General features: G+C 42.4%; 1 protein-coding gene across 1 annotated transcript in view; it reads left to right on the top strand.

Annotated features, from left to right (window-relative positions):
• The window catches only part of aig1 (androgen-induced 1 (H. sapiens)), a 336,483-nt gene extending 318,947 nt beyond the window's left edge, over positions 1-17,536 (top strand). The window contains exon 4 of the mRNA XM_059985296.1: positions 17,417-17,536. Coding sequence (XP_059841279.1) covers positions 17,417-17,536 — 120 coding nt within the window. The remainder of the gene's footprint in view (positions 1-17,416) is intronic.
• The last annotated feature ends 9,761 nt before the right edge of the window (positions 17,537-27,297 follow it).

The raw sequence follows: 27,297 nt of genomic DNA, 5'->3' as shown, positions 1-27,297 counted from the left end.
GAGGTGTTGAGTGAAATCAGATTTGATTGAAGTGGGGTGGAGTTGTGTGAAATAATGTTTGAGTGAAGTGGGGTGGTGTGTGAAATCAGGTTTGAGTGAAGTGGGATGGTGTTGTCTGAAATCAGATTTGATTGAAGTGGCATGGTGTGTGAAATCAGGTTTGAGTGAAGTGGGATGTTCTGTGAAATCAGGTTTGAGTGAAGTGGGTTGGTGTTGTGTGAAATCAAGTTTGAGTGAAGTGGAATGTTCAGTGAAATCAGGTTTGTGTTAAGTGGAGAGGTGTGTGAAATCAGGTTTTGAGTGAAGTGGTGGCAAGTAAAATCAGGTTTTTGTGAAGTGGTGTGTTGTGTGAAATCAGGTTTGACTGAAGTGGGGTGTTGTGTGAAATCAGGTTTGAGGGAAGTGGGGTGATGTTGTGTAAAATCAGGTATGAGTGAAGTGAGGTGTTTTGTGAAATCATGTTTGAGTGAACTGGTGGTGTGTAAAATCATGTTTGAGTGAAATGGTGTTTTGTATGAAGTCATATTTGAGTGAAGTGGGGTGGTGTTGTGTGCAATCAGGTTTGAGTGAAGTAGGGTGGTTTTGTGTGAAATTGGGTTTGAGTGAAGTGGGGTGGTGTGTGAAATCAGGCTTCAGTGAAGCGGTGGCATGTAAAATCAGGTTTGAGTGACGTGGCACTTTCTGTGAAATAAGGCTTGAATGAAGTGGAGTGGTGTTGTGTGAAATCAGATTTGAGTGATATGGGGTGGTGTGTGAAATCAGTTTTGAGTGAAGTGGGGTGTTGTGTGAAATCAGGTTTGAGTGAAGTGGCGTGGTGTTGTGTGAAAGCAGGTTTGAGTGAAGTGGAGTGGTGTGTGAAATCAGTTTTGAGTGAAGTGAGGTGTTGTGTGAATTCAGGTTTGAGTGAAGTGGTGGCATGTAAAATCAGGTTTTTGTGAAGTGGTGTGTTGTGTGAAATCAGGCTTGAGGGAATTGAGGTGGTGTGTAAAATCAGGTTTGAGTGAATTCGGGTGGTGTTGTGTGAAATCAGGTTTCAGTGAACTGGAGTGGTGTTGTGTGAAATCAGGTATCAGTGAAGTGGAGAAGTGCTGAGTGAAATTAGGTTTGTGTGAAGTGAAGTGGTATTGTGGGAAATCAGGTTTGAGTGAAGGGAGATGTTCTGTGAAATCAGGATTGTGAAGTGGGTTGGTTTTGTGTGAAGTCAAGTTTGAGTGAATAGGGATGTTCAGTGAAATCGGGTTTGAGTGAAGTGGAGATTTGTGTGAAATCAGGTTTGAGTGAAGTGGGGTGGAGTTGTGTGAAATAATGTTTGAGTGTAGTGGGGTGGTGTGTGAAATCAGGTTTGAGTGAAGTGGGATGGTGTTGTCTGAAATCAGATTTGATTAAAGTGGCATGGTGTGTGAAATCAGGTTTGAGTGAAGTGGGATGTTCTGTGAAATCAGGTTTGAGTGAAGTGGGTTGGTGTTGTGTGAAATCAAGTTTGAGTGAAGTGGAATGTTCTGTGAAATCAGGTTTGAGTGAACTGGTGGTGTGTAAAATCATGTTTGAGTGAAATGGTGTTTTGTATGAAATCATATTTGAGTGAAGTGGGGTGGTGTTGTGTGCAATCAGGTTTGAGTGAAGTAAGGTGGTTTTGTGTGAAATTGGGTTTGAGTGAAGTGGGGTGGTGTGTGAAATCAGGCTTCAGTAAAGCGGTGGCATGTAAAATCAGGTTTGAGTGAAGTGGGATTTTCTGTGAAATCAGGCTTGAATGAAGTGGGGTGGTGTTGTGTGAAATCAGTTTTGAGTGAAGTGGTGTGTTGCGTGAAATCAGGTTTGAGTGAAGTGGCGTGGTGTTGTGTGAAAGCAGGTTTGAGTGAAGTGGAGTGGTGTGTGAAATCAGTTTTGAGTGATGTGGGGTGGTGTTGTTTGAAATCAGATTTGTTTGAAGTGGGGTGGTGTTGTGTGAAATCAGGTTTGAGTGAAGTGGAGTGGTGTGTGAAATCAGATTTGAGTGAAGTGGGGTGGTGTCTGAAATCAGGCTTGAGTGAAGTAGAATTGTGTGAGAAATCAGGTTTCAGTGAAGTGGTGGCAAGTAAAATCAGGTTTGAGTGACGTGGCATTTTCTGTGAAATCAGGTTTGATTGAAGTGGAGTGGTGTTGTGTGAAATTAGGTTTCAGTGAACTGGAGTGGTGTTGTGTGAAATCAGGTTTCAGTGAACTGGAGTGGTGTTGTGTGAAATCAGGTTTCAGTGAAGTGGAGAAGTGCTGAGTGAAATTAGGTTTGAGTGAAGTGAAGTGGTGTTGTGGGAAATCAGGTTTGAGTGAAGTGGGGTGGTGTCTGAAATCAGGCTTGAGTGAAGTAGAATTGTGTGAGAAATCAGGTTTCAGTGAAGTGGTGGCAAGTAAAATCAGGTTTGAGTGACGTGGCATTTTCTGTGATATCAGGTTTGAGTGAAGAGGGGTGGTGTTGTGTGAAATCAGATTTGATTGAAGTGGAGTGGTGTTGTGTGAAATTAGGTTTCAGTGAACTGGAGTGGTGTTGTGTGAAATCAGGTTTCAGTGAACGGGAGTGGTGTTGTGTGAAATCAGGTTTCAGTGAAGTGGAGAAGTGCTGAGTGAAATTAGGTTTGAGTGAAGTGAAGTGGTGTTGTGGGAAATCAGGTTTGAGTGAAGTGGGGTGGTGTGTGAAATCAGGTTTAGATAAAGTGGGGTCGTGTATGAAATCAGGTTTGATTGAAGTTGGGTGGTGTCTGAAATCAGGCTTGAATGAAGTGGGCTGGTGTTCTGTGAAATTAGGTTTGATTGAAGTGGAGAGGTGTTGAGTGAAATCAGATTTGATTGAAGTGGGGTGGAGTTGTGTGAAATCAGGTTTCAGTGAACTGGAGTGTTGTTGTGTGAAATCAGGTTTCAGTGAACTGGAGTGGTGTTGTGTGAAATCAGGTTTCAGTGAAGTGGAGAAGTGCTGAGTGAAATTAGGTTTGAGTGAAGTGAAGTGGTGTTGTGGGAAATCAGGTTTGAGTGAAGTGGGGTGGTGTGTGAAATCAGGTTTAGATAAAGTGGGGTCGTGTATGAAATCAGGTTTGATTGAAGTTGGGTGGTGTCTGAAATCAGGCTTGAATGAAGTGGGCTGGTGTTCTGTGAAATTAGGTTTGATTGAAGTGGAGAGGTGTTGAGTGAAATCAGATTTGATTGAAGTGGGGTGGAGTTGTGTGAAATAATGTTTGAGTGAAGTGGGGTGGTGTGTGAAATCAGGTTTGAGTAAAGTGGGATGGTGTTGTCTGAAATCAGATTTGATTGAAGTGGCATGGTGTGTGAAATCAGGTTTGAGTGAAGTGGGATTTTCTGTGAAATCAGGTTTGAGTGAAGTGGGTTGGTGTTGTGTGAAATCAAGTTTGAGTGAAGTGGAATGTTCAGTGAAATCAGGTTTGTGTTAAGTGGAGAGGTGTGTGAAATCAGGTTTTGAGTGAAGTGGTGGCAAGTAAAATCAGGTTTTTGTGAAGTGGTGTGTTGTGTGAAATCAGGTTTGAGTGAAGTGAGGTGGTGTGTAAAATCAGGTTTGAGTGAAGTGGCGTGGTGTTGTGTGAAATCAGGTTTGACTGAAGTGGGGTGTTGTGTGAAATCAGGTTTGAGGGAAGTGGGGTGATGTTGTGTAAAATCAGGTATGAGTGAAGTGAGGTGTTTTGTGAAATCATGTTTGAGTGAACTGGTGGTGTGTAAAATCATGTTTGAGTGAAATGGTGTTTTGTATGAAGTCATATTTGAGTGAAGTGGGGTGGTGTTGTGTGCAATCAGGTTTGAGTGAAGTAGGGTGGTTTTGTGTGAAATTGGGTTTGAGTGAAGTGGGGTGGTGTGTGAAATCAGGCTTCAGTGAAGCGGTGGCATGTAAAATCAGGTTTGAGTGACGTGGCACTTTCTGTGAAATAAGGCTTGAATGAAGTGGAGTGGTGTTGTGTGAAATCAGATTTGAGTGATATGGGGTGGTGTGTGAAATCAGTTTTGAGTGAAGTGGGGTGTTGTGTGAAATCAGGTTTGAGTGAAGTGGCGTGGTGTTGTGTGAAAGCAGGTTTGAGTGAAGTGGAGTGGTGTGTGAAATCAGTTTTGAGTGAAGTGAGGTGTTGTGTGAATTCAGGTTTGAGTGAAGTGGTGGCATGTAAAATCAGGTTTTTGTGACGTGGTGTGTTGTGTGAAATCAGGCTTGAGGGAATTGAGGTGGTGTGTAAAATCAGGTTTGAGTGAATTGGGGTGGTGTTGTGTGAAATCAGCTTTGAGTGAAGTGGGGTGGTGTGTGAAATCAGGTTTAGATAAAGTGGGGTCGTGTATGAAATCAGGTTTGATTGAAGTTGGGTGGTGTCTGAAATCAGGCTTGAATGAAGTGGGCTGATGTTCTGTGAAATTAAGTTTGATTGAAGTGGAGAGGTGTTGAGTGAAATCAGATTTGATTGAAGTGGGGTGGAGTTGTGTGAAATAATGTTTGAGTGAAGTGGGGTGGTGTGTGAAATCAGGTATGAGTGAAGTGGGATGGTGTTGTCTGAAATCAGATTTGATTGAAGTGGCGTGGTGTGTGAAATCAGGTTTGAGTGAAGTGGGATGTTCTGTGAAATCAGGTTTGAGTGAAGTGGGTTGGTGTTGTGTGAAATCAAGTTTGAGTGAAGTGGAATGTTCAGTGAAATCAGGTTTGTGTTAAGTGGAGAGGTGTGTGAAATCAGGTTTTGAGTGAAGTGGTGGCAAGTAAAATCAGGTTTTTGTGAAGTGGTGTGTTGTGTGAAATCAGGTTTGAGTGAAGTGAGGTGGTGTGTAAAATCAGGTTTGTGTGAAGTGGCGTGGTGTTGTGTGAAATCAGGTTTGACTGAAGTGGGGTGTTGTGTGAAATCAGGTATGAGTGAAGTGAGGTGTTTTGTGAAATCATGTTTGAGTGAACTGGTGGTGTGTAAAATCATGTTTGAGTGAAATGGTGTTTTGTATGAAATCATATTTGAGTGAAGTGGGGTGGTGTTGTGTGCAATCAGGTTTGAGTGAAGTAAGGTGGTTTTGTGTGAAATTGGGTTTGAGTGAAGTGGGGTGGTGTGTGAAATCAGGCTTCAGTGAAGCGGTGGCATGTAAAATCAGGTTTGAGTGAAGTGGGATTTTCTGTGAAATCAGGCTTGAATGAAGTGGGGTGGTGTTGTGTGAAATCAGTTTTGAGTGAAGTGGTGTGTTGCGTGAAATCAGGTTTGAGTGAAGTGGCGTGGTGTGTGAAATCAGTTTTGAGTGATGTGGGGTGGTGTTGTTTGAAATCAGATTTGTTTGAAGTGGGGTGGTGTTGTGTGAAATCAGGTTTGAGTGAAGTGGGGTGGTGTGTGAAATCAGATTTGAGTGAAGTGGGGTGGTGTCTGAAATCAGGCTTGAGTGAAGTAGAATTGTGTGAGAAATCAGGTTTCAGTGAAGTGGTGGCAAGTAAAATCAGGTTTGAGTGACGTGGCATTTTCTGTGATATCAGGTTTGAGTGAAGAGGGGTGGTGTTGTGTGAAATCAGGTTTGATTGAAGTGGAGTGGTGTTGTGTGAAATTAGGTTTCAGTGAACTGGAGTGGTGTTGTGTGAAATCAGGTTTCAGTGAACTGGAGTGGTGTTGTGTGAAATCAGGTTTCAGTGAAGTGGAGAAGTGCTGAGTGAAATTAGGTTTGAGTGAAGTGAAGTGGTGTTGTGGGAAATCAGGTTTGAGTGAAGTGGGGTGTTTTGTGAAATCATGTTTGAGTGAACTGGTGGTGTGTAAAATCATGTTTGAGTGAAATGGTGTTTTGTATGAAATCATATTTGAGTGAAGTGGTGTGTTGCGTGAAATCAGGTTTGAGTGAAGTGGCGTTGTGTTGTGTGAAAGCAGGTTTGAGTGAAGTGGAGTGGTGTGTGAAATCAGTTTTGTGTGATGTGGTGTGGTGTTGTTTGAAATCAGATTTGTTTGAAATGGGGTGGTGTTGTGTGAAATCAGGTTTGAGTGAAGTGGAGTGGTGTGTGAAATCAGATTTGAGTGAAGTGGGGTGGTGTCTGAAATCAGGCTTGAGTGAAGTAGAATTGTGTGAGAAATCAGGTTTCAGTGAAGTGGTGGCAAGTAAAATCAGGTTTGAGTGACGTGGCATTTTCTGTGATATCAGGTTTGAGTGAAGAAGGGTGGTGTTGTGTGAAATCAGGTTTGATTGAAGTGGAGTGGTGTTGTGTGAAATTAGGTTTCAGTGAACTGGAGTGGTGTTCTGTGAAATCAGGTTTCAGTGAACTGGAGTGGTGTTGTGTGAAATCATGTTTCAGTGAAGTGGAGAAGTGCTGAGTGAAATTAGGTTTGAGTGAAGTGAAGTGGTGTTGTGGGAAATCAGGTTTGAGTGAAGTGGTGGCATGTAAAATCAGGTTTTTGTGACGTGGTGTGTTGTGTGAAATCAGGCTTGAGGGAATTGAGGTGGTGTGTAAAATCAGGTTTGAGTGAATTGGGGTGGTGTTGTGTGAAATCAGCTTTGAGTGAAGTGGGGTGGTGTGTGAAATCAGGTTTAGATAAAGTGGGGTCGTGTATGAAATCAGGTTTGATTGAAGTTGGGTGGTGTCTGAAATCAGGCTTGAATGAAGTGGGCTGATGTTCTGTGAAATTAAGTTTGATTGAAGTGGAGAGGTGTTGAGTGAAATCAGATTTGATTGAAGTGGGGTGGAGTTGTGTGAAATAATGTTTGAGTGAAGTGGGGTGGTGTGTGAAATCAGGTATGAGTGAAGTGGGATGGTGTTGTCTGAAATCAGATTTGATTGAAGTGGCGTGGTGTGTGAAATCAGGTTTGAGTGAAGTGGGATGTTCTGTGAAATCAGGTTTGAGTGAAGTGGGTTGGTGTTGTGTGAAATCAAGTTTGAGTGAAGTGGAATGTTCAGTGAAATCAGGTTTGTGTTAAGTGGAGAGGTGTGTGAAATCAGGTTTTGAGTGAAGTGGTGGCAAGTAAAATCAGGTTTTTGTGAAGTGGTGTGTTGTGTGAAATCAGGTTTGAGTGAAGTGAGGTGGTGTGTAAAATCAGGTTTGTGTGAAGTGGCGTGGTGTTGTGTGAAATCAGGTTTGACTGAAGTGGGGTGTTGTGTGAAATCAGGTATGAGTGAAGTGAGGTGTTTTGTGAAATCATGTTTGAGTGAACTGGTGGTGTGTAAAATCATGTTTGAGTGAAATGGTGTTTTGTATGAAATCATATTTGAGTGAAGTGGGGTGGTGTTGTGTGCAATCAGGTTTGAGTGAAGTAAGGTGGTTTTGTGTGAAATTGGGTTTGAGTGAAGTGGGGTGGTGTGTGAAATCAGGCTTCAGTGAAGCGGTGGCATGTAAAATCAGGTTTGAGTGAAGTGGGATTTTCTGTGAAATCAGGCTTGAATGAAGTGGGGTGGTGTTGTGTGAAATCAGTTTTGAGTGAAGTGGTGTGTTGCGTGAAATCAGGTTTGAGTGAAGTGGCGTGGTGTGTGAAATCAGTTTTGAGTGATGTGGGGTGGTGTTGTTTGAAATCAGATTTGTTTGAAGTGGGGTGGTGTTGTGTGAAATCAGGTTTGAGTGAAGTGGGGTGGTGTGTGAAATCAGATTTGAGTGAAGTGGGGTGGTGTCTGAAATCAGGCTTGAGTGAAGTAGAATTGTGTGAGAAATCAGGTTTCAGTGAAGTGGTGGCAAGTAAAATCAGGTTTGAGTGACGTGGCATTTTCTGTGATATCAGGTTTGAGTGAAGAGGGGTGGTGTTGTGTGAAATCAGATTTGATTGAAGTGGAGTGGTGTTGTGTGAAATTAGGTTTCAGTGAACTGGAGTGGTGTTGTGTGAAATCAGGTTTCAGTGAACTGGAGTGGTGTTGTGTGAAATCAGGTTTCAGTGAAGTGGAGAAGTGCTGAGTGAAATTAGGTTTGAGTGAAGTGAAGTGGTGTTGTGGGAAATCAGGTTTGAGTGAAGTGGGGTGTTTTGTGAAATCATGTTTGAGTGAACTGGTGGTGTGTAAAATCATGTTTGAGTGAAATGGTGTTTTGTATGAAATCATATTTGAGTGATGTGTGGTGGTGTGTGCAATCAGGTTTGAGTGAAGTAGGGTGGTTTTGTGTGGAATTGGGTTTGAGTGAAGTGGGGTGGTGTGTGAAATCAGGCTTCAGTGAAGCGGTGGCATGTAAAATCAGGTTTGAGTGAAGTGGGATTTTCTGTGAAATCAGGCTTGAATGAAGTGGGGTGGTGTTGTGTGAAATCAGTTTTGAGTGAAGTGGTGTGTTGTGTGAAATCAGGTTTGAGTGAAGTGGCGTGGTGTTGTGTGAAAGCAGGTTTGAGTGAAGTGGAGTGGTGTGTGAAATCAGTTTTGAGTGATGTGGTGTGGTGTTGTTTGAAATCAGATTTGTTTGAAATGGGGTGGTGTTATGTGAAATCAGGTTTGAGTGAAGTGGAGTGGTGTGTGAAATCAGATTTGAGTGAAGTGGGGTGGTGTCTGAAATCAGGCTTGAGTGAAGTAGAATTGTGTGAGAAATCAGGTTTCAGTGAAGTGGTGGCAAGTAAAATCAGGTTTGAGTGACGTGGCATTTTCTGTGATATCAGGTTTGAGTGAAGAGGGGTGGTGTTGTGTGAAATCAGATTTGATTGAAGTGGAGTGGTGTTGTGTGAAATTAGGTTTCAGTGAACTGGAGTGGTGTTGTGTGAAATCAGGTTTCAGTGAACTGGAGTGGTGTTGTGTGAAATCAGGTTTCAGTGAAGTGGAGAAGTGCTGAGTGAAATTAGGTTTGAGTGAAGTGAAGTGGTGTTGTGGGAAATCAGGTTTGAGTGAAGTGGGGTGGTGTGTGAAATCAGGTTTAGATAAAGTGGGGTCGTGTATGAAATCAGGTTTGATTGAAGTTGGGTGGTGTCTGAAATCAGGCTTGAATGAAGTGGGCTGGTGTTCTGTGAAATTAGGTTTGATTGAAGTGGAGAGGTGTTGAGTGAAATCAGATTTGATTGAAGTGGGGTGGAGTTGTGTGAAATAATGTTTGAGTGAAGTGGGGTGGTGTGTGAAATCAGGTTTGAGTAAAGTGGGATGGTGTTGTCTGAAATCAGATTTGATTGAAGTGGCATGGTGTGTGAAATCAGGTTTGAGTGAAGTGGAATGTTCTGTGAAATCAGGTTTGAGTGAAGTGGGTTGGTGTTGTGTGAAATCAAGTTTGAGTGAAGTGGAATGTTCAGTGAAATCAGGTTTGTGTTAAGTGGAGTGGTGTGTGAAATCAGGTTTTGAGTGAAGTGGTGGCAAGTAAAATTAAGTTTTTGTGAAGTGGTGTGTTGTGTGAAATCAGGTTTGAGTGAAGTGAGGTGGTGTGTAAAATCAGGTTTGAGTGAAGTGGCGTGGTGTTGTGTGAAATCAGGTTTGACTGAAGTGGGGTGTTGTGTGAAATCAGGTTTGAGGGAAGTGGGGTGATGTTGTGTAAAATCAGGTATGAGTGAAGTGAGGTGTTTTGTGAAATCATGTTTGAGTGTACTGGTGGTGTGTAAAATCATGTTTGAGTGAAATGGTGTTTTGTATGAAGTCATATTTGAGTGAAGTGGGGTGGTGTTGTGTGCAATCAGGTTTGAGTGAAGTAGGGTGGTTTTGTGTGAAATTGGGTTTGAGTGAAGTGGGGTGGTGTGTGAAATCAGGCTTCAGTGAAGCGGTGGCATGTAAAATCAGGTTTGAGTGAAGTGGGATTTTCTGTGAAATCAGGCTTGAATGAAGTGGGGTGGTGTTGTGTGAAATCAGATTTGAGTGATATGAGGTGGTGTTGTGTAAAATCAGTTTTGAGTGAAGTGGAGTGTTGTGTGAAATCAGGTTTGAGTGAAGTGGCGTGGTGTTGTGTGAAAGCAGGTTTGAGTGAAGTGGAGTGGTGTGTGAAATCAGTTTTGAGTGATGTGGTGTGGTGTTGTGTGAAATTAGATTTGTATGAAGTGGGGTGGTGTTGTGTGAAATCAGGTTTGAGTGAAGTGGAGAAGTGCTGAGTGAAATTAGGTTTGTGTGAAGTGAAGTGGTATTGTGGGAAATCAGGTTTGAGTGAAGTGAGATGTTCTGTGAAATCAGGATTGTGAAGTGGGTTGGCTTTGTGTGAAGTCAAGTTTGAGTGAATTGGGATGTTCAGTGAAATCGGGTTTGAGTGAAGTGGAGATTTGTGTGAAATCAGGTTTGAGTGAAGTGGGGTGGAGTTGTGTGAAATAATGTTTGAGTGTAGTGGGGTGGTGTGTGAAATCAGGTTTGAGTGAAGTGGGATGGTGTTGTCTGAAATCAGATTTGATTAAAGTGGCATGGTGTGTGAAATCAGGTTTGAGTGAAGTGGGATGTTCTGTGAAATCAGGTTTGAGTGAAGTGGGTTGGTGTTGTGTGAAATCAAGTTTGAGTGAAGTGGAATGTTCTGTGAAATCAGGTTTGAGTGAACTGGTGGTGTGTAAAATCATGTTTGAGTGAAATGGTGTTTTGTATGAAATCATATTTGAGTGAAGTGGGGTGGTGTTGTGTGCAATCAGGTTTGAGTGAAGTAAGGTGGTTTTGTGTGAAATTGGGTTTGAGTGAAGTGGGGTGGTGTGTGAAATCAGGCTTCAGTGAAGCGGTGGCATGTAAAATCAGGTTTGAGTGAAGTGGGATTTTCTGTGAAATCAGGCTTGAATGAAGTGGGGTGGTGTTGTGTGAAATCAGTTTTGAGTGAAGTGGTGTGTTGCGTGAAATCAGGTTTGAGTGAAGTGGCGTGGTGTTGTGTGAAAGCAGGTTTGAGTGAAGTGGAGTGGTGTGTGAAATCAGTTTTGAGTGATGTGGGGTGGTGTTGTTTGAAATCAGATTTGTTTGAAGTGGGGTGGTGTTGTGTGAAATCAGGTTTGAGTGAAGTGGAGTGGTGTGTGAAATCAGATTTGAGTGAAGTGGGGTGGTGTCTGAAATCAGGCTTGAGTGAAGTAGAATTGTGTGAGAAATCAGCTTTCAGTGAAGTGGTGGCAAGTAAAATCAGGTTTGAGTGACGTGGCATTTTCTGTGAAATCAGTTTTGATTGAAGTGGAGTGGTGTTGTGTGAAATCAGGTTTCAGTGAAGTGGAGAAGTGCTGAGTGAAATTAGGTTTGAGTGAAGTGAAGTGGTGTTGTGGGAAATCAGGTTTGAGTGAAGTGGGGTGGTGTGTGAAATCAGGTTTAGATAAAGTGGGGTCGTGTATGAAATCAGGTTTGATTGAAGTTGGGTGGTGTCTGAAATCAGGCTTGAATGAAGTGGGCTGGTGTTCTGTGAAATCAGATTTGATTGAAGTGGGCTGGAGTTGTGTGAAATAATGTTTGAGTGAAGTGGGGTGGTGTGTGAAATCAGGTTTGAGTGAAGTGGGATGGTGTTGTCTGAAATCAGATTTGATTGAAGTGGCATGGTGTGTGAAATCAGGTTTGAGTGAAGTGGGATGTTCTGTGAAATCAGGTTTGAGTGAAGTGGGTTGGTGTTGTGTGAAATCAAGTTTGAGTGAAGTGGAATGTTCAGTGAAATCAGGTTTGTGTTAAGTGGAGAGGTGTGTGAAATCAGGTTTTGAGTGAAGTGGTGGCAAGTAAAATCAGGTTTTTGTGAAGTGGTGTGTTGTGTGAAATCAGGTTTGAGTGAAGTGAGGTGGTGTGTAAAATCAGGTTTGAGTGAAGTGGCGTGGTGTTGTGTGAAATCAGGTTTGACTGAAGTGGGGTGTTGCGTGAAATCAGGTTTGAGGGAAGTGGGGTGATGTTGTGTAAAATCAGGTATGAGTGAAGTGAGGTGTTTTGTGAAATCATGTTTGAGTGAACTGGTGGTGTGTAAAATCATGTTTGAGTGAAATGGTGTTTTGTATGAAGTCATATTTGAGTGAAGTGGGGTGGTGTTGTGTGCAATCAGGTTTGAGTGAAGTAGGGTGGTTTTGTGTGAAATTGGGTTTGAGTGAAGTGGGGTGGTGTGTGAAATCAGGCCTCAGTGAAGCGGTGGCATGTAAAATCAGGTTTGAGTGACGTGGCACTTTCTGTGAAATAAGGCTTGAATGAAGTGGAGTGGTGTTGTGTGAAATCAGATTTGAGTGATATGGGGTGGTGTGTGAAATCAGTTTTGAGTGAAGTGGGGTGTTGTGTGAAATCAGGTTTGTGTGAAATGGCGTGGTGTTGTGTGAAAGCAGGTTTGAGTGAAGTGGAGTGGTGTGTGAAATCAGTTTTGAGTGAAGTGAGGTGTTGTGTGAATTCAGGTTTGAGTGAAGTGGTGGCATGTAAAATCAGGTTTTTGTGAAGTGGTGTGTTGTGTGAAATCAGGCTTGAGGGAATTGAGGTGGTGTGTAAAATCAGGTTTGAGTGAATTGGGGTGGTGTTGTGTGAAATCAGCTTTGAGTGAAGTGGGGTGGTGTGTGAAATCAGGTTTAGATAAAGTGGTGTCGTGTATGAAATCAGGTTTGATTGAAGTTGGGTGGTGTCTGAAATCAGGCTTGAATGAAGTGGGCTGGTGTTCTGTGAAATTAAGTTTGATTGAAGTGGAGAGGTGTTGAGTGAAATCAGATTTGATTGAAGTGGGGTGGAGTTGTGTGAAATAATGTTTGAGTGAAGTGGGGTGGTGTGTGAAATCAGGTTTGAGTGAAGTGGGATGGTGTTGTCTGAAATCAGATTTGATTGAAGTGGCGTGGTGTGTGAAATCAGGTTTGAGTGAAGTGGGATGTTCTGTGAAATCAGGTTTGAGTGAAGTGGGTTGGTGTTGTGTGAAATCAAGTTTGAGTGAAGTGGAATGTTCAGTGAAATCAGGTTTGTGTTAAGTGGAGAGGTGTGTGAAATCATGTTTGAGTGAACTGGTGGTGTGTAAAATCATGTTTGAGTGAAATGGTGTTTTGTATGAAATCATATTTGAGTGAAGTGTGGTGGTGTTGTGTGCAATCAGGTTTGAGTGAAGTAGGGTGGTTTTGTGTGGAATTGGGTTTGAGTGAAGTGGGGTGGTGTGTGAAATCAGGCTTCAGTGAAGCGGTGGCATGTAAAATCAGGTTTGAGTGAAGTGGGATTTTCTGTGAAATCAGGCTTGAATGAAGTGGGGTGGTGTTGTGTGAAATCAGATTTGAGTGATATGGGGTGGTGTTGTGTGAAATCAGTTTTGAGTGAAGTGGAGTGTTGTGTGAAATCAGGTTTGAGTGAAGTGGCCTGGTGTTGTGTGAAAGCAGGTTTGAGTGAAGTGGAGTGGTGTGTGAAATCAGTTTTGAGTGATGTGGTGTGGTGTTGTGTGAAATCAGATTTGTTTGAAGTGGGGTGGTGTTGTGTGAAATCAGGTTTGAGTGAAGTGGGGTGGTGTGTGAAATCAGGTTTGAGTGAAGTGGAGATTTGTGTGAAATCAGGTTTGATTGAAGTGTGGTGGTGTTGTGTAAAATCAGTTTGCTTGAAGTGGGGAGGTTCTGTGTGAAATCAGGTTTGAGTGAAGTGATGCGGAGTGTGAAATCAGTTTTGAGTGAAATAAGGTGGTGTTGTGTGAAATCAGGTTTAAATGATGTGAGGTGTTGTGTGAAACCATGTTTCAGTGAAGTGGAGTGGTGTGTGAAAACAGGTTTGAGTGAAGTGAAGTAGTGTTGAGTGAAATCAGGTTTGAGTGAAGTGAGGTGGTTTGTAAAATCAGGTTTGAGTGAAGTGGTGTGGTGTTCCTTGAAATCAGGTTTGGGTGAAGTGGGGTGTTCTGTGAAATCAGGTTTGAGTGAAGTGGAGAGGTGTTGTGTGAAATCAAGTTTGAGTGATGTGGGATGTTCTGTGGAATCAGCTTTGAGTGAAGTGGGGTGTTTTGTGAAATCAGGTTTGATTAAACTGGGGTGGTGTTGTTTAAAATCAGGTTTGAATGGGGATTGAAGACACTGATTACCGCTAACAAAGTTATCTCTTTATTCGCAGGACAAGATAGACACTAAACATTCAGTAAATCCTTCACGTTACAGCCCATTACAAATACTTATGTAAAGTATACGTTCGGGTACTCTCTCCCGCAGTACTCGACCTTTTTTTCCACAGGACCAATCGCAATCCTTTCACCTGAATCGAAAACAGTTTAAAAAAAAAAGACCAGGTGCATTTAGCACAATAGATTTAAACTCTTTTGGTGCCATTATCGTGGAACTGAATTGCAGCCAATGTTCCCTAAACACAACACTTCCTAGCTTGCACAGCGGAGCAGCTCTCGATGAGCAGACTGACACTAAAACAGGTGAGGAGCGTATTTGCTAACAAAGTTAATGGCTGATTAGTGAATAGACTACTGTATATTAATTGGAGAACTTGTGGGAGACTCACCCTCAGGGCTCATATTGCCAGGTGCAGGAACAATTTTCCCCCCTCAACCATCAGGCTCTAGAATCAGAGGGGATAACTTTACTCAACTTCACTCACTCCATCACTGAAATGTTCCAACAACCTATGGACTCACTTTCAAAGATTCTTCATCTCATGTTCTGAATATTTATTGCTCTTGTATTTATTTTTATTTTGTTTGCTTTTTATATTTGCACAGTTTTTTTTTGTTTTGCACATGGTTAGTCACCCTGTGGTGCAGTCTTTCATTGATTCTGTTATGGTTTCCGATTTATTGAGTATGACTGCAAAAGAAGAGTCTCGGGGTTGTAACTATGAAAATGGACAAGGGAGAGCCAGTGAATGTAGTGTACCTGGACTTCCAGAAAGCTTTTGATAATGTCCCACATAGGAAATTAGTGGGCAAAATTAGGGCACATGTTATTGGGGGCAGAGTACTGACATGGATTGAAAATTGGCTGGCTGACAGGAAACAAAGAGTAGCGATTAACGGGTCCCTTTCAGAATGGCAGGCTGTGACCAGTGGGGCACTGCAAGGTTTGGTGCTGGGACCGCAGCGATTTACAATATACATTAATGACTTAGATGAAGGGATTAAAAGTAACATCAACAAATTTGCCGATGACACAAAGCTGGGTGGCAGTGTGAAATGTCAGGAGGATGTTATGAGAATGCAGGGTGACTTGGACAGGTTGGGTGAGTAGGCAAATGTATGGCAGATGCAGTTTAATGTGGATAAATATGAGGTTATCCATTTTGGTGGCAAGAACAGGAAGGCAGATTACTATCTAAATGGAGTCAAGTTCGGGAAAGGGGAAGTACAACGAGATCTAGGTGTTCTTGTACATCAGTCAATGAAAGCAAGCATGCAGGTACATCAGGCAGTGAAGGAAGCTAATGGTATGCTGGCCTTTATTACAAGAGGAATTGAGTATAGGAGTAAAGAGGTCCTTCTGCAGCTGTACAGGGCCCTGGTGAGACCCCACCTGGAGTATTATGTGCAGTTTTGGTCTCCAAATTTGAGGAAAGACATTCTTGCTATTGAGGAAGTGCAGCATAGGTTCACAAGGTTAATTCCCTGAATGGTGGGACTGTCATATGTTGAAAGATTGGAGCGACTGGGCTTGTATACACTGGAATTTAGAAGGATGGGAGGGGATCTGATTGAAACATATAAGATTATTAAGGGATTGGGCATACTGGAGGCAGGAAGCATGTTCCCGCTGATGGGTGAGTCCAGAACTAGAGGCCACAGTTTAAGAATAAGGGGTAGGCCATTTAGAACAGAGATGCGGGAAAATCTTTTCACCCAGAGAGTGGTGGATATGTGGAATGCTCTGCCCCAGAAGGCAGTGAAGGCCAAGTCTCTGGATGCATTCAAGAGAGATTTAGGTAGAGCTCTTATAGATAGCGGGGTCAAGGGATATGGGGAGAGGGCAGGAACGGGGTACTGATTGTGGATGATCAGCCATGATCACAGTGCTGGCTAGAAGGGCCAAATGGCTCACTCCTGCACCTACTGTCTATTGTATATGGTGACATAGATGTATTTTGGTAATAAATTTAGTTTGAACTTTAAACTTTGAAGATGAAAAAATAAAACCTGCATATTTGTTGGTTGACAGGAAATTTTGTGAAAGCTGAAAATATGGGCTGGAATGGCTGACTGAATTTCCAGAGCTTACTGCTTCCTTTTTTAGCATTAGCGTTTTTACTCTGACTTCACTCCACTCCGCTAAAAATGCTTTAATTGCCTGCTGTCACCATTAGTGTCAGCCAGCTCTGCGAATGTGGCGTAATTACTACCTTTTCAAAATCACTCAGCATGCACTAGGAAATGAGAAACTTTGCCGGTTTGTTCACTGAGGACGGAAGTTTACCTCTTCCCTCCAAAGCTGTCTGAACACAGAACATCACGGCACAGCACAGGCCCTATGGCCCACAATGTTCTGCTGACCTTTTAACCTACTCTAAGATCAATTTAACCCTTCCCTCCTATGTATCCCTCCATTTTTCTGTCATCTATGTGCCTTTCTATGAATTTTTTATATGTCCCTAATCCACCTGCCTCTGCCACCACCATTGGCAGGGCATTCCACACACTCATCCCTCTCTGTAGAAAGAACATAGCTCTGAAATCCCCTTATATTCTCCCCAAATCACCTTAAAAATATACTCCTGGTATTAACTATTTCCACCCTGGGATAAAATCTTTGGCTTTCCTCTTGATCCATGCTTCTTATCAGCTTGCTTATCTCTTATCAATTCACCTTTCATCTTCTTTAACTCCAAAGAGGGAAGCACTAGCTCACTCTACCTATCCTCATGAGGATTGCTCTCTAATCCAGGCAGCATCCTGGTACATCTGCTCTGTGTAAAGACCTTACCTCTGACATCTCTCTTATATGTTCCTCCAATCCCTTTAAAATTGCACCCTGGTATTAACCTTTTCCACACTGACAAATATTCTCTGGCTCTCCGCTCAATCTATGTCTCTTATCCTTATATACACCTAACCAGTCACCTCTCATCCTCCTTCGCTCCAAAGAGGAAAAGTCTAGTTCACTCAACCTTGTAAGACCATAAGACATTAGGCCATTCAGCCCATCAATTTCCTTCTGCCATGGCTAATTTATAATCTCCCTCAACCTCATTTTTCTGCCTTCTCCCTATATCCTTTGACATTGACTACTAATGAAGAATTAATCAAACTCTGCTTCAAATATTCAAGAGTTGGCCTCCACAGCCGTCTGTGGCAATGAATTCCATACATTCATCACCCTTTGGCAAAAGAAATTCCACTTCATCGCTATTCCACAGGGACGTCCTTGTATTCTGAGTCTGTACCCTCTGGTCTTTGTGTCTCCCACTCTAAGAAACATCCTCTCCAAACATCCTCTCCACAAATAAGACGGGTGCCGCATCTGGTTAAGAAATGCAGGAAATGTTAGAGCTGGTCTCAGTCCTCTGACTGCCTGAAGAGAGGACCCTTGAGGTGTGGGATCACAGTAATGAGCTGACAATGCAAAAGGGGGCGTGAAGTTTCCAAACGAGACAGATTCGAAAACCGCCTCATTGCAATGTTGCAGCCCCCTCCTTTTCTTCAATTATTCAAGGTGTCCAATTTGAATTGCTAATAGGTATATTTATTATTCTCAGTCCCAGCATGATACATCTTTATTTTGTTATTTCCTCTTGCAGCATACCACAGTCCTTCCCTTCATTCTGATTGAAATGAGGACAACTCATCATCATTACCCAAACAGAACGACAGGCCAGGCTGCCGTTAGCTTCTTTTCCACTGGATATATTCTATGGTAAGTGGCTCCACTTAACAGCACCATCGTTGAGTCACCCACTGCTATATTTGGACATAATGGACACAGTCATCACCAATTCTCATTCAGTCAAGCTGAAATCTCAATTACTGATGCATTTTCAGCCTTAAGAGCGCTATTGTAAACTGCTGCAGAAATCAAGAAGCAACTGTCAACACGTAACTATCTTTAGCTTTCCAGATGTGATCTATTTCATAAGTCGAAGTGTTGAGTACAGGAGTTGGGATGTTATGTTGAAGTTGTACAAGATGATGATGAGGCCTAAATTGGCGTATTGAGGAGTGTGCTAGAACAAAGAGATCGAGGAATGCAGTTTCATAATTCATTGAAAGTATCATCGCAGGTTGTTAGGGTCATAAGCAAAGTTTTTGGCACATTGGCCTTTATAAATCAAGGTATTGGGTACAGGAATTGAGATATTATGTTGAAGTTTTATAAGACATTGGTGAGGACTACTTTGGAATATTGTATGCTGTTTTGTCACCTACCTATAAGAAAGATATCAATAAGTTAAAAGAGTGCATAGAAAATTTGCAAGAATGTTGCCAGGTCTTGAGGACTTGAGCTATAGGGAAAGGCTGAATAGGTTAGGACTTCATTCTCTGGAGTGTAGGAGAATGAAGAGACATTTGATAGCTGTTACAATATTATGAGAGGGTAAATGAAAGCAGGCTTTTTCCACTGAGCTTGGATAAGACTAGAACTAGAGTTTCTGGGCTAAGGAGTTAAATGATTAAGGGAAACAGAAGGGGAAACATCTTCTGTCAGAAGGTGGTGCGTGTGGAATGTGCTGCCAGTGGAAGTGGAGGATGTGGGTTAGGCTTCAACATTTAAGAGAAATTTAGATAGGTACATGGATGGGAGGAGTATGGAGGGCTATAGTCCAGGTACAGATCAATAGAATGAAACATTTTAAGAGTTTGGCATGGACTAGATGGGCCAAAGGGCCTGTTTCTGTGCTTTAGTGCTTGATGACTGTACACCAGCAAAAAATTTTTTGCTTAACCCTCAAGACTGTCCTGAAGAACCTTGGTATTAACCATTAATTATCTCGAACTTAACTGGTGTTGGTGGTTTTAAGTGCATCAAAGTGTGCATTGAAACAAGGGAAACATTTTGCCTCTCTCCCACTCTCCCTCTCTCTCCCTCTCTCTCTCTTTCTCGCTTCCTCTTACTTGACCTCTCCCTCCTCCCCCCCTTCTCTCTCCTTCCCTTTCTCTCTCTCTCTCTCTCTCTCTCTCTCTCTCACTGCTCTCTCTCTCTCTCTCTCTCTCTCTCTCTCTCTCTCTCTCTCACTGCTCTCTCTCTCTCTCTCTCTCTCTCTCTCTCTCTCTCTCTCTCTCTCTCTCTCTCTCGCTCTCTCTCTCTCTCTCATTCTCTTTTCTCTCCATCTCACTCCTTCTCTAGCTTTCTGTATTAGTGACTGAAAGTATTGGGGGTGAAATGGATTAAGTTATGTTGGCCATTTTAAGAACTGGGGGCAGAAGGTAGGCTGAGGGAGAGGTAGCTTGCTGGCAGATGAGACCAGATAATGGGGAAGGTGGATGGGTGGGGGAGAGGGATGAAGTAAGAAGCTGGGAGGGGAGAGGTAGAAGAGGTAAAGGGCTGAAGAAGGGGGAATCTATTAGAAGGATACTATCTCTCAAAAATGCTTTTATGGTCAGTGGAATATCATTTTATTTGAGGATACTTTTTTTAAGATTAGAAAATTTGCTTCCAATTTGTTTATAGCAAACTTCCAGTATTGTCAGTTGAGACATATGTATAGTGGTCAATGTTCAAAATTCACAGTAAATTTTTATCGAAGAATGTATATGTCACCATGCAGGCATTTACAGGTAAATAAAGAAAAACAATGGAATTTATGAAAACCTATACATTAACTAAGACTGACAAATAACCCAAGTGCAAAAGAAGACAAAATGTTGAAAAATAAACACAGTAAATAAATAATATGGAGAGCATGTATTGTAGAGTTCTTAACAGTGGGTTTATAGGCTATGGAATCATTCAGCGTTGAGGTGAGTGAAGTTATCTACACTGGTTCAGAAACCTGATGGTTTTTTGACAATAACTGTTCCTGAACCTGTGGTGTCGTACCTCCTTCCTGATGGTGAGGGTCTTTGATGGCAGATGCTGCTTTCTCGTGGCAGCGCTTCATGTAAATGCACTATGCGTTGGAAAGGACTTTACCTGTGATACAATACCTCTACAGTCCTTTGATAGGAACTTTTGTGTCCACCCAGGAGTTGTGCATTGCTCATGTGTCCTCAGTATAGACAGTGAGGTAACTCAGATCTTTGTGTTCATGTCTTTAGAGGGGCACCATTTTACTGAGGTGTGAGAATGCTGACCGTGCATTCAAAGGTACCACAGAGACTCAAAGAAATCAAATTGCACTCTACTTAAACAAGTTAAAATGGTCAAGTGGAATTGTCCATCACTGTAAATGCAAGAGATTCTGCAGATGCTGGAAATCCAGATCAACACACACAAGATGCTGGAGGAGCTCAGTAGGTCAGGCAGCATCTATGGAGGGGAATAAACAGTCAACGTTTTGGATCAACACACTTTCATCCATATACCTATCCAAACTTCTCTTATCATGAGTGTTTTTGTGAAATCTGAACTGTGACCTGATGGCTAACTATATCTGATAACATCAGGACCATTGAATAGTGTCCCCAAATGCAATGTAAGCATTCAGATGTACTGAATGGGACACAGCAAATTTATCGAACAACCAACACGAGCAATGATTGAGTGAGCTCTGGCTTGTCTCTTTGGAGAAAAGGAGGATGAGAAGTGACTTGACTGAGGTGTACAAGATGATAAGAAGCATAGATCGAGTGGACAGCCAGTGTCCTATTCCCACTGTGGAAATAGTTAATATAACAAGACATAACTTTAAGGTGATTGGAGAAAAGTACAAGGAGGATGTCAGAGATAGGTTCTTTACACAAAGAGTGGTGGCTATGCGGACACTCTGCCAGAGGTGGTGATAGAGGCAGATACATTAGGGACATTAAGTAATCTCTTAGGTAGGCACATGGAAAATTTGAGGGCTATGTAAGAAGGAAGGTTAGGTTGATCTTAGAGTGGATTAAAATGTTGGCACATCATTGTGAGCTAAAGAGCCTCTACTGTGCTGTCGTCTTCTATATTCTATGTTCTATGTGCTGGGGACAGACGCCAATTGTTGCCATACTTCTGGTACCAACATAGCATGCCCACAAGTTATTAACCAATATAGCTTTGGAATGTGAGAGGAACCCAGAACACCCAGAGGAAACCCAAACAGTTATGGGGTACAAGCTCCTTACCGACAGCGGCAGGAATTGAACCCCGATTGCTGATGCTGTAAAGAGTTAAGCTCACTGCTACACAATGCTCAGCCAGATCTGGACTGTGGCACCACTGACTAACAAAATCCGATAGCAATTTCACTATCAAAATACATTCCCAAATGCATTGTAATTATATTCCTTCACTGAACCAGAATCAGAGGATGGTTTATTATCACTAAAATATGTGAATTTTGTTGTTTTGTGGCACAGTATACAATACATAAAATATACCATAAGTTGCAATAAGTACACACTGTAGCCACATTACTAGGTACTTCCTGCACATAATGAAGTGGCCACTGTGGGTATGTTCATGATCTTCTGGTGCCGTAGCCCATCCACTTCAAGGTTCGATGTGTTGTGCATTCAGAGATGCTCTTCTGTAAACTATTGTTGTAATGTGTGGTTATTTGAGTTACTGTCACCTTCCTGTCAGCTTGAATCAGTCTGTCCTTTCTCTCTGACCTCTCTCATGAACTAGGCATTTTTGCCATCAGAGGTGCCTCTCTCTGGATGTTTTGTTTTTCATATCATTCTCTGTAAAGTCCAGAGGCTGTTGTGTGTAGAAATCCCAGAAAATCAGCAGTTTCTGAAATACTCAAACCACCCCGTCTGGCACCAACAATCATTCTATGTTCAAAGTCACTTAGATCACATTTCCTTCCTATTCTGAAGTTTTGTCAGATCCTTTTGAACTGTATGCTTTAATACATTGAATTGCTGCTCATGACTGGCTAATTTGATATTTGCATTAATGAACGGATGTACTGTTGTACTTAATACAGTGGCCATTGAGTGTATATATGAAGAAGTAAGTGGTTTAAAAAGACAGAAAAACAGCAAGTTAGTGTTCATGGGTTCACATATTTGAATTGGCCAATTTTTAAAGAACCAATGAGATGTCAGTCCATATGGCCAGAAGTTAACGGGCCACAGTGTGTGACCTTGTACATTATGGAGGGTCCAAGGCCATCCATTGAGCCAGGGGTCTTCAACAGACCAGTAAACCTCACCATCACACTGTAATTTAACCGTAGCCCTGCTCTGCTGATGCCTCCCTTCTGACACGAAAGCAGATCCTAGATTTACAAGCCCTCTGTTATTCAGAGAGGAACCGCAGCAATGTTTTAATTAATAACGACTTCTCTTCAACAACTGGAGGCTGCTGAAGTGACAATAAAGGACCTAAATCAGGAGCTATCGCTCCAGCACACATCCCACGCAGAGCTCTGAAGTGGTATAGACAGGAGCTCTGGTGAAGGCTGATAGGCAGCGAATTATTTTAAACACTCTGAATAATAATTAACTCCGCAGGCTGTCATCAAGGTGTAGCAGTTACAAATGAGTCAGACCCGCTTTTGTGCATTTTTGGTGTCGAGGCTTCGAAAAGGTGACGGCATCCTTTTTTCCACATTCCTTTTTGCCCCTCCAGAAGATGCTAACCCATCAGGTGGATGACAGAATAGATAGCTTTATGGACTATACAAAGATAAGTGGAGGAGCAGGTAGTGTTGAGGAAGAAAGGAGTCTGCAGGGGGATTTAGACAATCACAAGGATTCAACATTTTTTAATGTTATTTCCGGTACTCAAGTATAAAGGAAACCAAAATAATTGTTACTTCGGATCCAAGGCTACGCAAAAACAAAGGCAAGAGATAAAGAACAGAATTTTTAAAAAGGCAATAAATAGATAAGATAGCTTATTTACATAGATTGTGTGTACATAAAGCAATCTGGAGTATGGGCAAAAAGTGGCAGATGGAATACAATGTAGGGAAGTAGCTGGTTGTGCACTTTGGTAGAAGGAATAAAGACATAGACTATTTTCTGAACAGGGAGAAGGTTCAACAATCAAAGGTTCACAGGAACTTTGGGAGTTCTCGTGCAAGTTAACTTGCAGGTTGAGTTGGTGCTGAGGAAGGAAAATGCAATATTATAACTGCCTAATTCTGGTCCTATGTTTTGTAGTCTTATGGCTACCCAGATGGAATATGAGTTGGTGCTACTCTGACCTGAGTTTGGCCTCATTGTGGCAGTGGAGGAGACCATGTTGGAATGAAAATAGAAAATTGAATTGAAATGGTTGGCCATGGAGGTGGGCGGGAAGGGTTAGACAGGTTAGGAATAGGTAATAGTGTAAGCACAACTTTGAGGGCCAAAAGGTCTACATTCAGTTATTTATTTAGAGATACAACATGGAACAGGCCCTTCCAGTTCAATGAGCCTGCACCACTCCGGTTCCCCCCTATTTAACACTAGCCTAATGACAGGACAATTTACAATGGCCAATTCACTAACCGGTATGTCTTTGGACTGTGGGAGGAAACCGGAACACCTGGACGAAACCGTAGGTTCATCAAGTCAAGTCACTTTTATTTTAATTTCGACCACAACTGCTATGTACAGTATATTGTAAAAATGAGACGTTTTTCAGGACCGTGGTGTTACATGACACAGTACAAAAACTAGACTGAACTATGTAAAAAACAACACAGAGAAAAAAAACTACACTAGACTACAGACCTACCCAGGACTGCATAAAGTGCACAAAAACAGTGCAGGCATTACAATAAATAATAAGCAAGACAATAGGGCAAGGTGTCAGTTCAGGCTTCGGGTATTGAGGAGTCTGATAGCTTGGGGGAAGAAACTATTACATAGTCTGGTCGGGAGAGCCTGAATGCTTCAGTGCCTTTTGCCAAACGACAGGAAGGAGAAGAGGTTGTATGAGGGGTGCTTGGGGTCCTTCAAAATGCAGCTTGCTTTGCGGATGCAGCGTGTAGTGTAAATGCCAGTGATGGCGGGAAGAGAGACCCCAATGATCTTCTCAGCTGATTTCACTATCCGCTGCAGGGTCTTGCGATCTGAGATGGTGCAATTTCTGAACCAGGCGGTGATGCAGCTGCTCAGGAAGCTCTCAATACAACCCCTGTAGAATGTGATGAGAATAGGGGGTGTGTGGGAGATAGACTTTCCTCAGCCTTTGCAGAAAATAGAAATGCTGCTGGGCTTTCTTTGCTATGGAATTGGTGTTGAGGGACCAGGTGAGATTCTCCGCCAGGTGAACACCAAGAAATCTGGTGCTCTTATTGATCTCTACTGAGGAGCCGTCGATGTTCAGCGGGGAGTAGTTGCTCCATGCCCTCCTGAAGTCAATGATCATCTCTTTTGTTTTGTTCACATTCAGACTCAGGTTGTTGGCTCTGCACCTGTCCGTTAGCCGCTGCACCTCCTCTCTGTAAGCTGACTCGTTGTTCATGAGAAGGACATATAAATTACTTATAGACAGTGCTAGAATTTAACTGTGAACTCCGACACCCCAAGCTCTAATAGTGTTGTGCTGACCACTATGCCACCATAGCACCTTTAAAATTGTTCTGAACCGTACTCCGTTCCTTGTTTTTACAGTGATTTATTCTGAAAGCATGGTCAAGAGTAAATCAACAGAGGGAGCCTTTCAACATGACCAATACCAATCAGTCAACCAAATTCTGAATCAATTCAACAGATAGATCATTACCGCACAATACAGGCCCTTCGGCCCACAATGTTGTGCCGATCTACACTGCCAGAGTAGGGTCACTTGGAGCAGTGATGCAGAACATTGCGCAGTTCAGCACAGTGCAAGCCTTTTGGTCCTCTTCAAGGACTCTTCATCTCATGTTCTTGATAGTTATTGTTTAATTATTATTATTGTTTCTTTTTGTATTTGTACAGTGTGTTGTCTTTTGCACACTGGCTTGTCCATCTTGATATGTGTTGTCTTTCATTGATTCTTTGTGTGTCTTCTTCTTTGTTCTACTGTAAATGCCCAGAAGAAAATGAACCTCATGGTTGTATATGCTGACGTACGTGTACTTTGATAATACATTAACTTTGAGCTTTAAACTTTGAACTTTGATGCTGTGCCAACCGTCATAACCCTACTCAGCGATCAATCTAACCCCACCCTCCTAGACAGCCCATACTCCTCCATTTTGTGACAACATTTTAACCTGCTCCAAGGTCAATCTAATGGTTCCCTCCCACACAGCCCTCCATTTTTCTATCATTCATGTGCCTATCTAAGAGTCTTTCAAGTGTCCCTATCATATCAGCCTCTATCACTACCCCTGGCAGGGCACTGTATGCACCAACCACTCTCTGTGTAAAAAACTTATCTTTGACATCTCCATTATAATTCTCTCTAATTACCATAGAAGGATCATCATCATCATTATGAGCCATGCCATATGATGTGGGTGATCATGGTCTTGCCCTTGATTGTTCTTGGCAATTTTTTCTACAGAAGTGGTTTGTCATTGCCTTCTTCTGGGCCGTCTTTACAGGGCAGGTGACCCCAATACTATTCAGAGATTGTCTGCCTGGCATCAGTGGTCGCATAGCCAGAATTTGTGATATGCACCAGTGGCTCATACGACCATCCACCACCTGTTCCCATGCTTCATGTCACCCCGATCAGGAGGGATAAGCAGGTGCTACACCTTGCCCAAGGATGGCCTACAGGTTAGCAGAGGGAAGAAGTGCCTTGCACCTCCATTGATAGAGCTGTCTCTCCACCCCACCACCGTATGCAAAAGGATATCCTCTGGTGTTCACCATTGCTGTCTTGAGAAAACGGTACTGTGTGTCAGCTATAACAGTCTGACAGTCTGCGAAGCTGTTGCTTACAGAGTTTACACCAAATTCAAAAGGCATGCCAGACCTGTTGGGTATTTCTGCAGAAACTTAAAATTATTTGGGTTATCAGATACTTAGCAAGGACCAAAATAAAGAAGTTAAGTGGAAGTGGGGCGGCCATTGTGGGGGTGGCCAGCATGTTGGAGTGGGACAAAATTAGAGTGGGGAACTGCTTAGGCAAGGAGAGAGGGAGACTAGGTTAAGGTTTTTTGTCAAGTTTCTCTTTTTTGCTTTACGAGTGCCCAACTAGAGCAGTGAGGATGGATCCCAGGTCAGCGATGCACTCCTTATTCAAGATGTGGCTCCAGTCTCCCTGATTGCTACATCTGCAAGAACTGCATTCGGGATACAACTCGTTACAGACCATGTTAGTGAACAGGAGCTGGACCTGGATCACCTCGGCTCAAAAGGGAGAGTGAAGAGGTGAGAGTTAGAAGCTACAGGGAGGTAGTCACCCCTAAGCTGTAAGAGGTAGGTAGCTGAGTGACTGTCAGCAGAGGGAAAGGAAATGAATGGGCTTCTCTCAATAATAAGTATACCATTCTGAATATTTCTGGGGGGATGACATATATCAAAGAAAAGCCACAGCAACCAAGTCTCTGGCACTGAGTCTGGCTCTGTGGCTCAGAAAAGAAAGGATCTGACTGAACATAATACTCCAAGTGTGGCTTTGCCAGTGTCACATATAACTGTAACATAACATTCAGACTTCGATTCTCAGCGCCCTGATTGATGAAGGCCAGCATGCGTAAAGCTTCCTTTACCTCCCTGTCTGAAACACTGCCAGAGGCCCATGTGCTGGTACTCCAAGGTCCACCTGTTCTACAATATCCTCCAGGGCCATGCCGTCCACTATGAAAGTTGGACCTGGAATTAACTTTCCAAAGTGCAACTCTTTGCACTTATCCAACTTAAACTCCACTTGCTATTCCTTGGCCCACTTCCTCACCCGATCAATGCCCCTCTGTAATTTTCAATAATCTTCATTGTTTACCACACCATCTTTTTTTCAAAGTTCAAAGTAAATTTATTATCAAAGTACATATATGTCACCATATACAAGCCTGGAATGCACTTTCTCATGGGCATTCACAGTAGAACAAAGAATAGAATGTTCCTACAAGTGTATCATTGAAAAACTACACATAAACAAAGAGTGACAAATAACAAATGTGCAAAAGAAGATAAACTTGTGCAAATAAATAAATAAATGATTAGATAGATGCATAAATAAATACCAAGAATGTGAGTTGCAGAGTCCTTGAAAGTAAGTCCAAAGGTTGTTTTTTTTTTCAGTGTCATCTCCAAAATTACTAATTATGCCCTGAGCATTGTTACTTAGACTATTGATGGGATGCCATGGTAATATAGCGGTGAACACGTTTCATTGCCAGTTTGGGTGTTGGAGCTTGGAGTTCATACCCAATGCTGGTGTCCTTTATCAGAAGTTTGTACGTCCTTCCTGTGACCATGTGCATTCCACTGGATGTTCCAGTTTCCTCCCATGGTCCAAGGACGTACTAGTTGGTAGGTTAATTGCTCATTACAAATCTTTCTATGGTTAAGCTAGGGTTAAATAGGCGGGCTGTTGGGCAGAGCAGATCGTTGGGCTAGAGTGGCCTCTTCTGTGCTCTGTCTCTAAATAAATAAATAAATATAAATGATAATATGTATGTGGGACTTCATAATCACAGTAAGTTAATTCCTACATGCCCTG

Source organism: Hypanus sabinus, chromosome 12 (genome assembly GCF_030144855.1).
Source record: "Hypanus sabinus isolate sHypSab1 chromosome 12, sHypSab1.hap1, whole genome shotgun sequence".
Lineage (NCBI taxonomy): Eukaryota > Metazoa > Chordata > Chondrichthyes > Myliobatiformes > Dasyatidae > Hypanus > Hypanus sabinus.
This window is presented reverse-complemented; position numbering and strand designations above follow the sequence as displayed.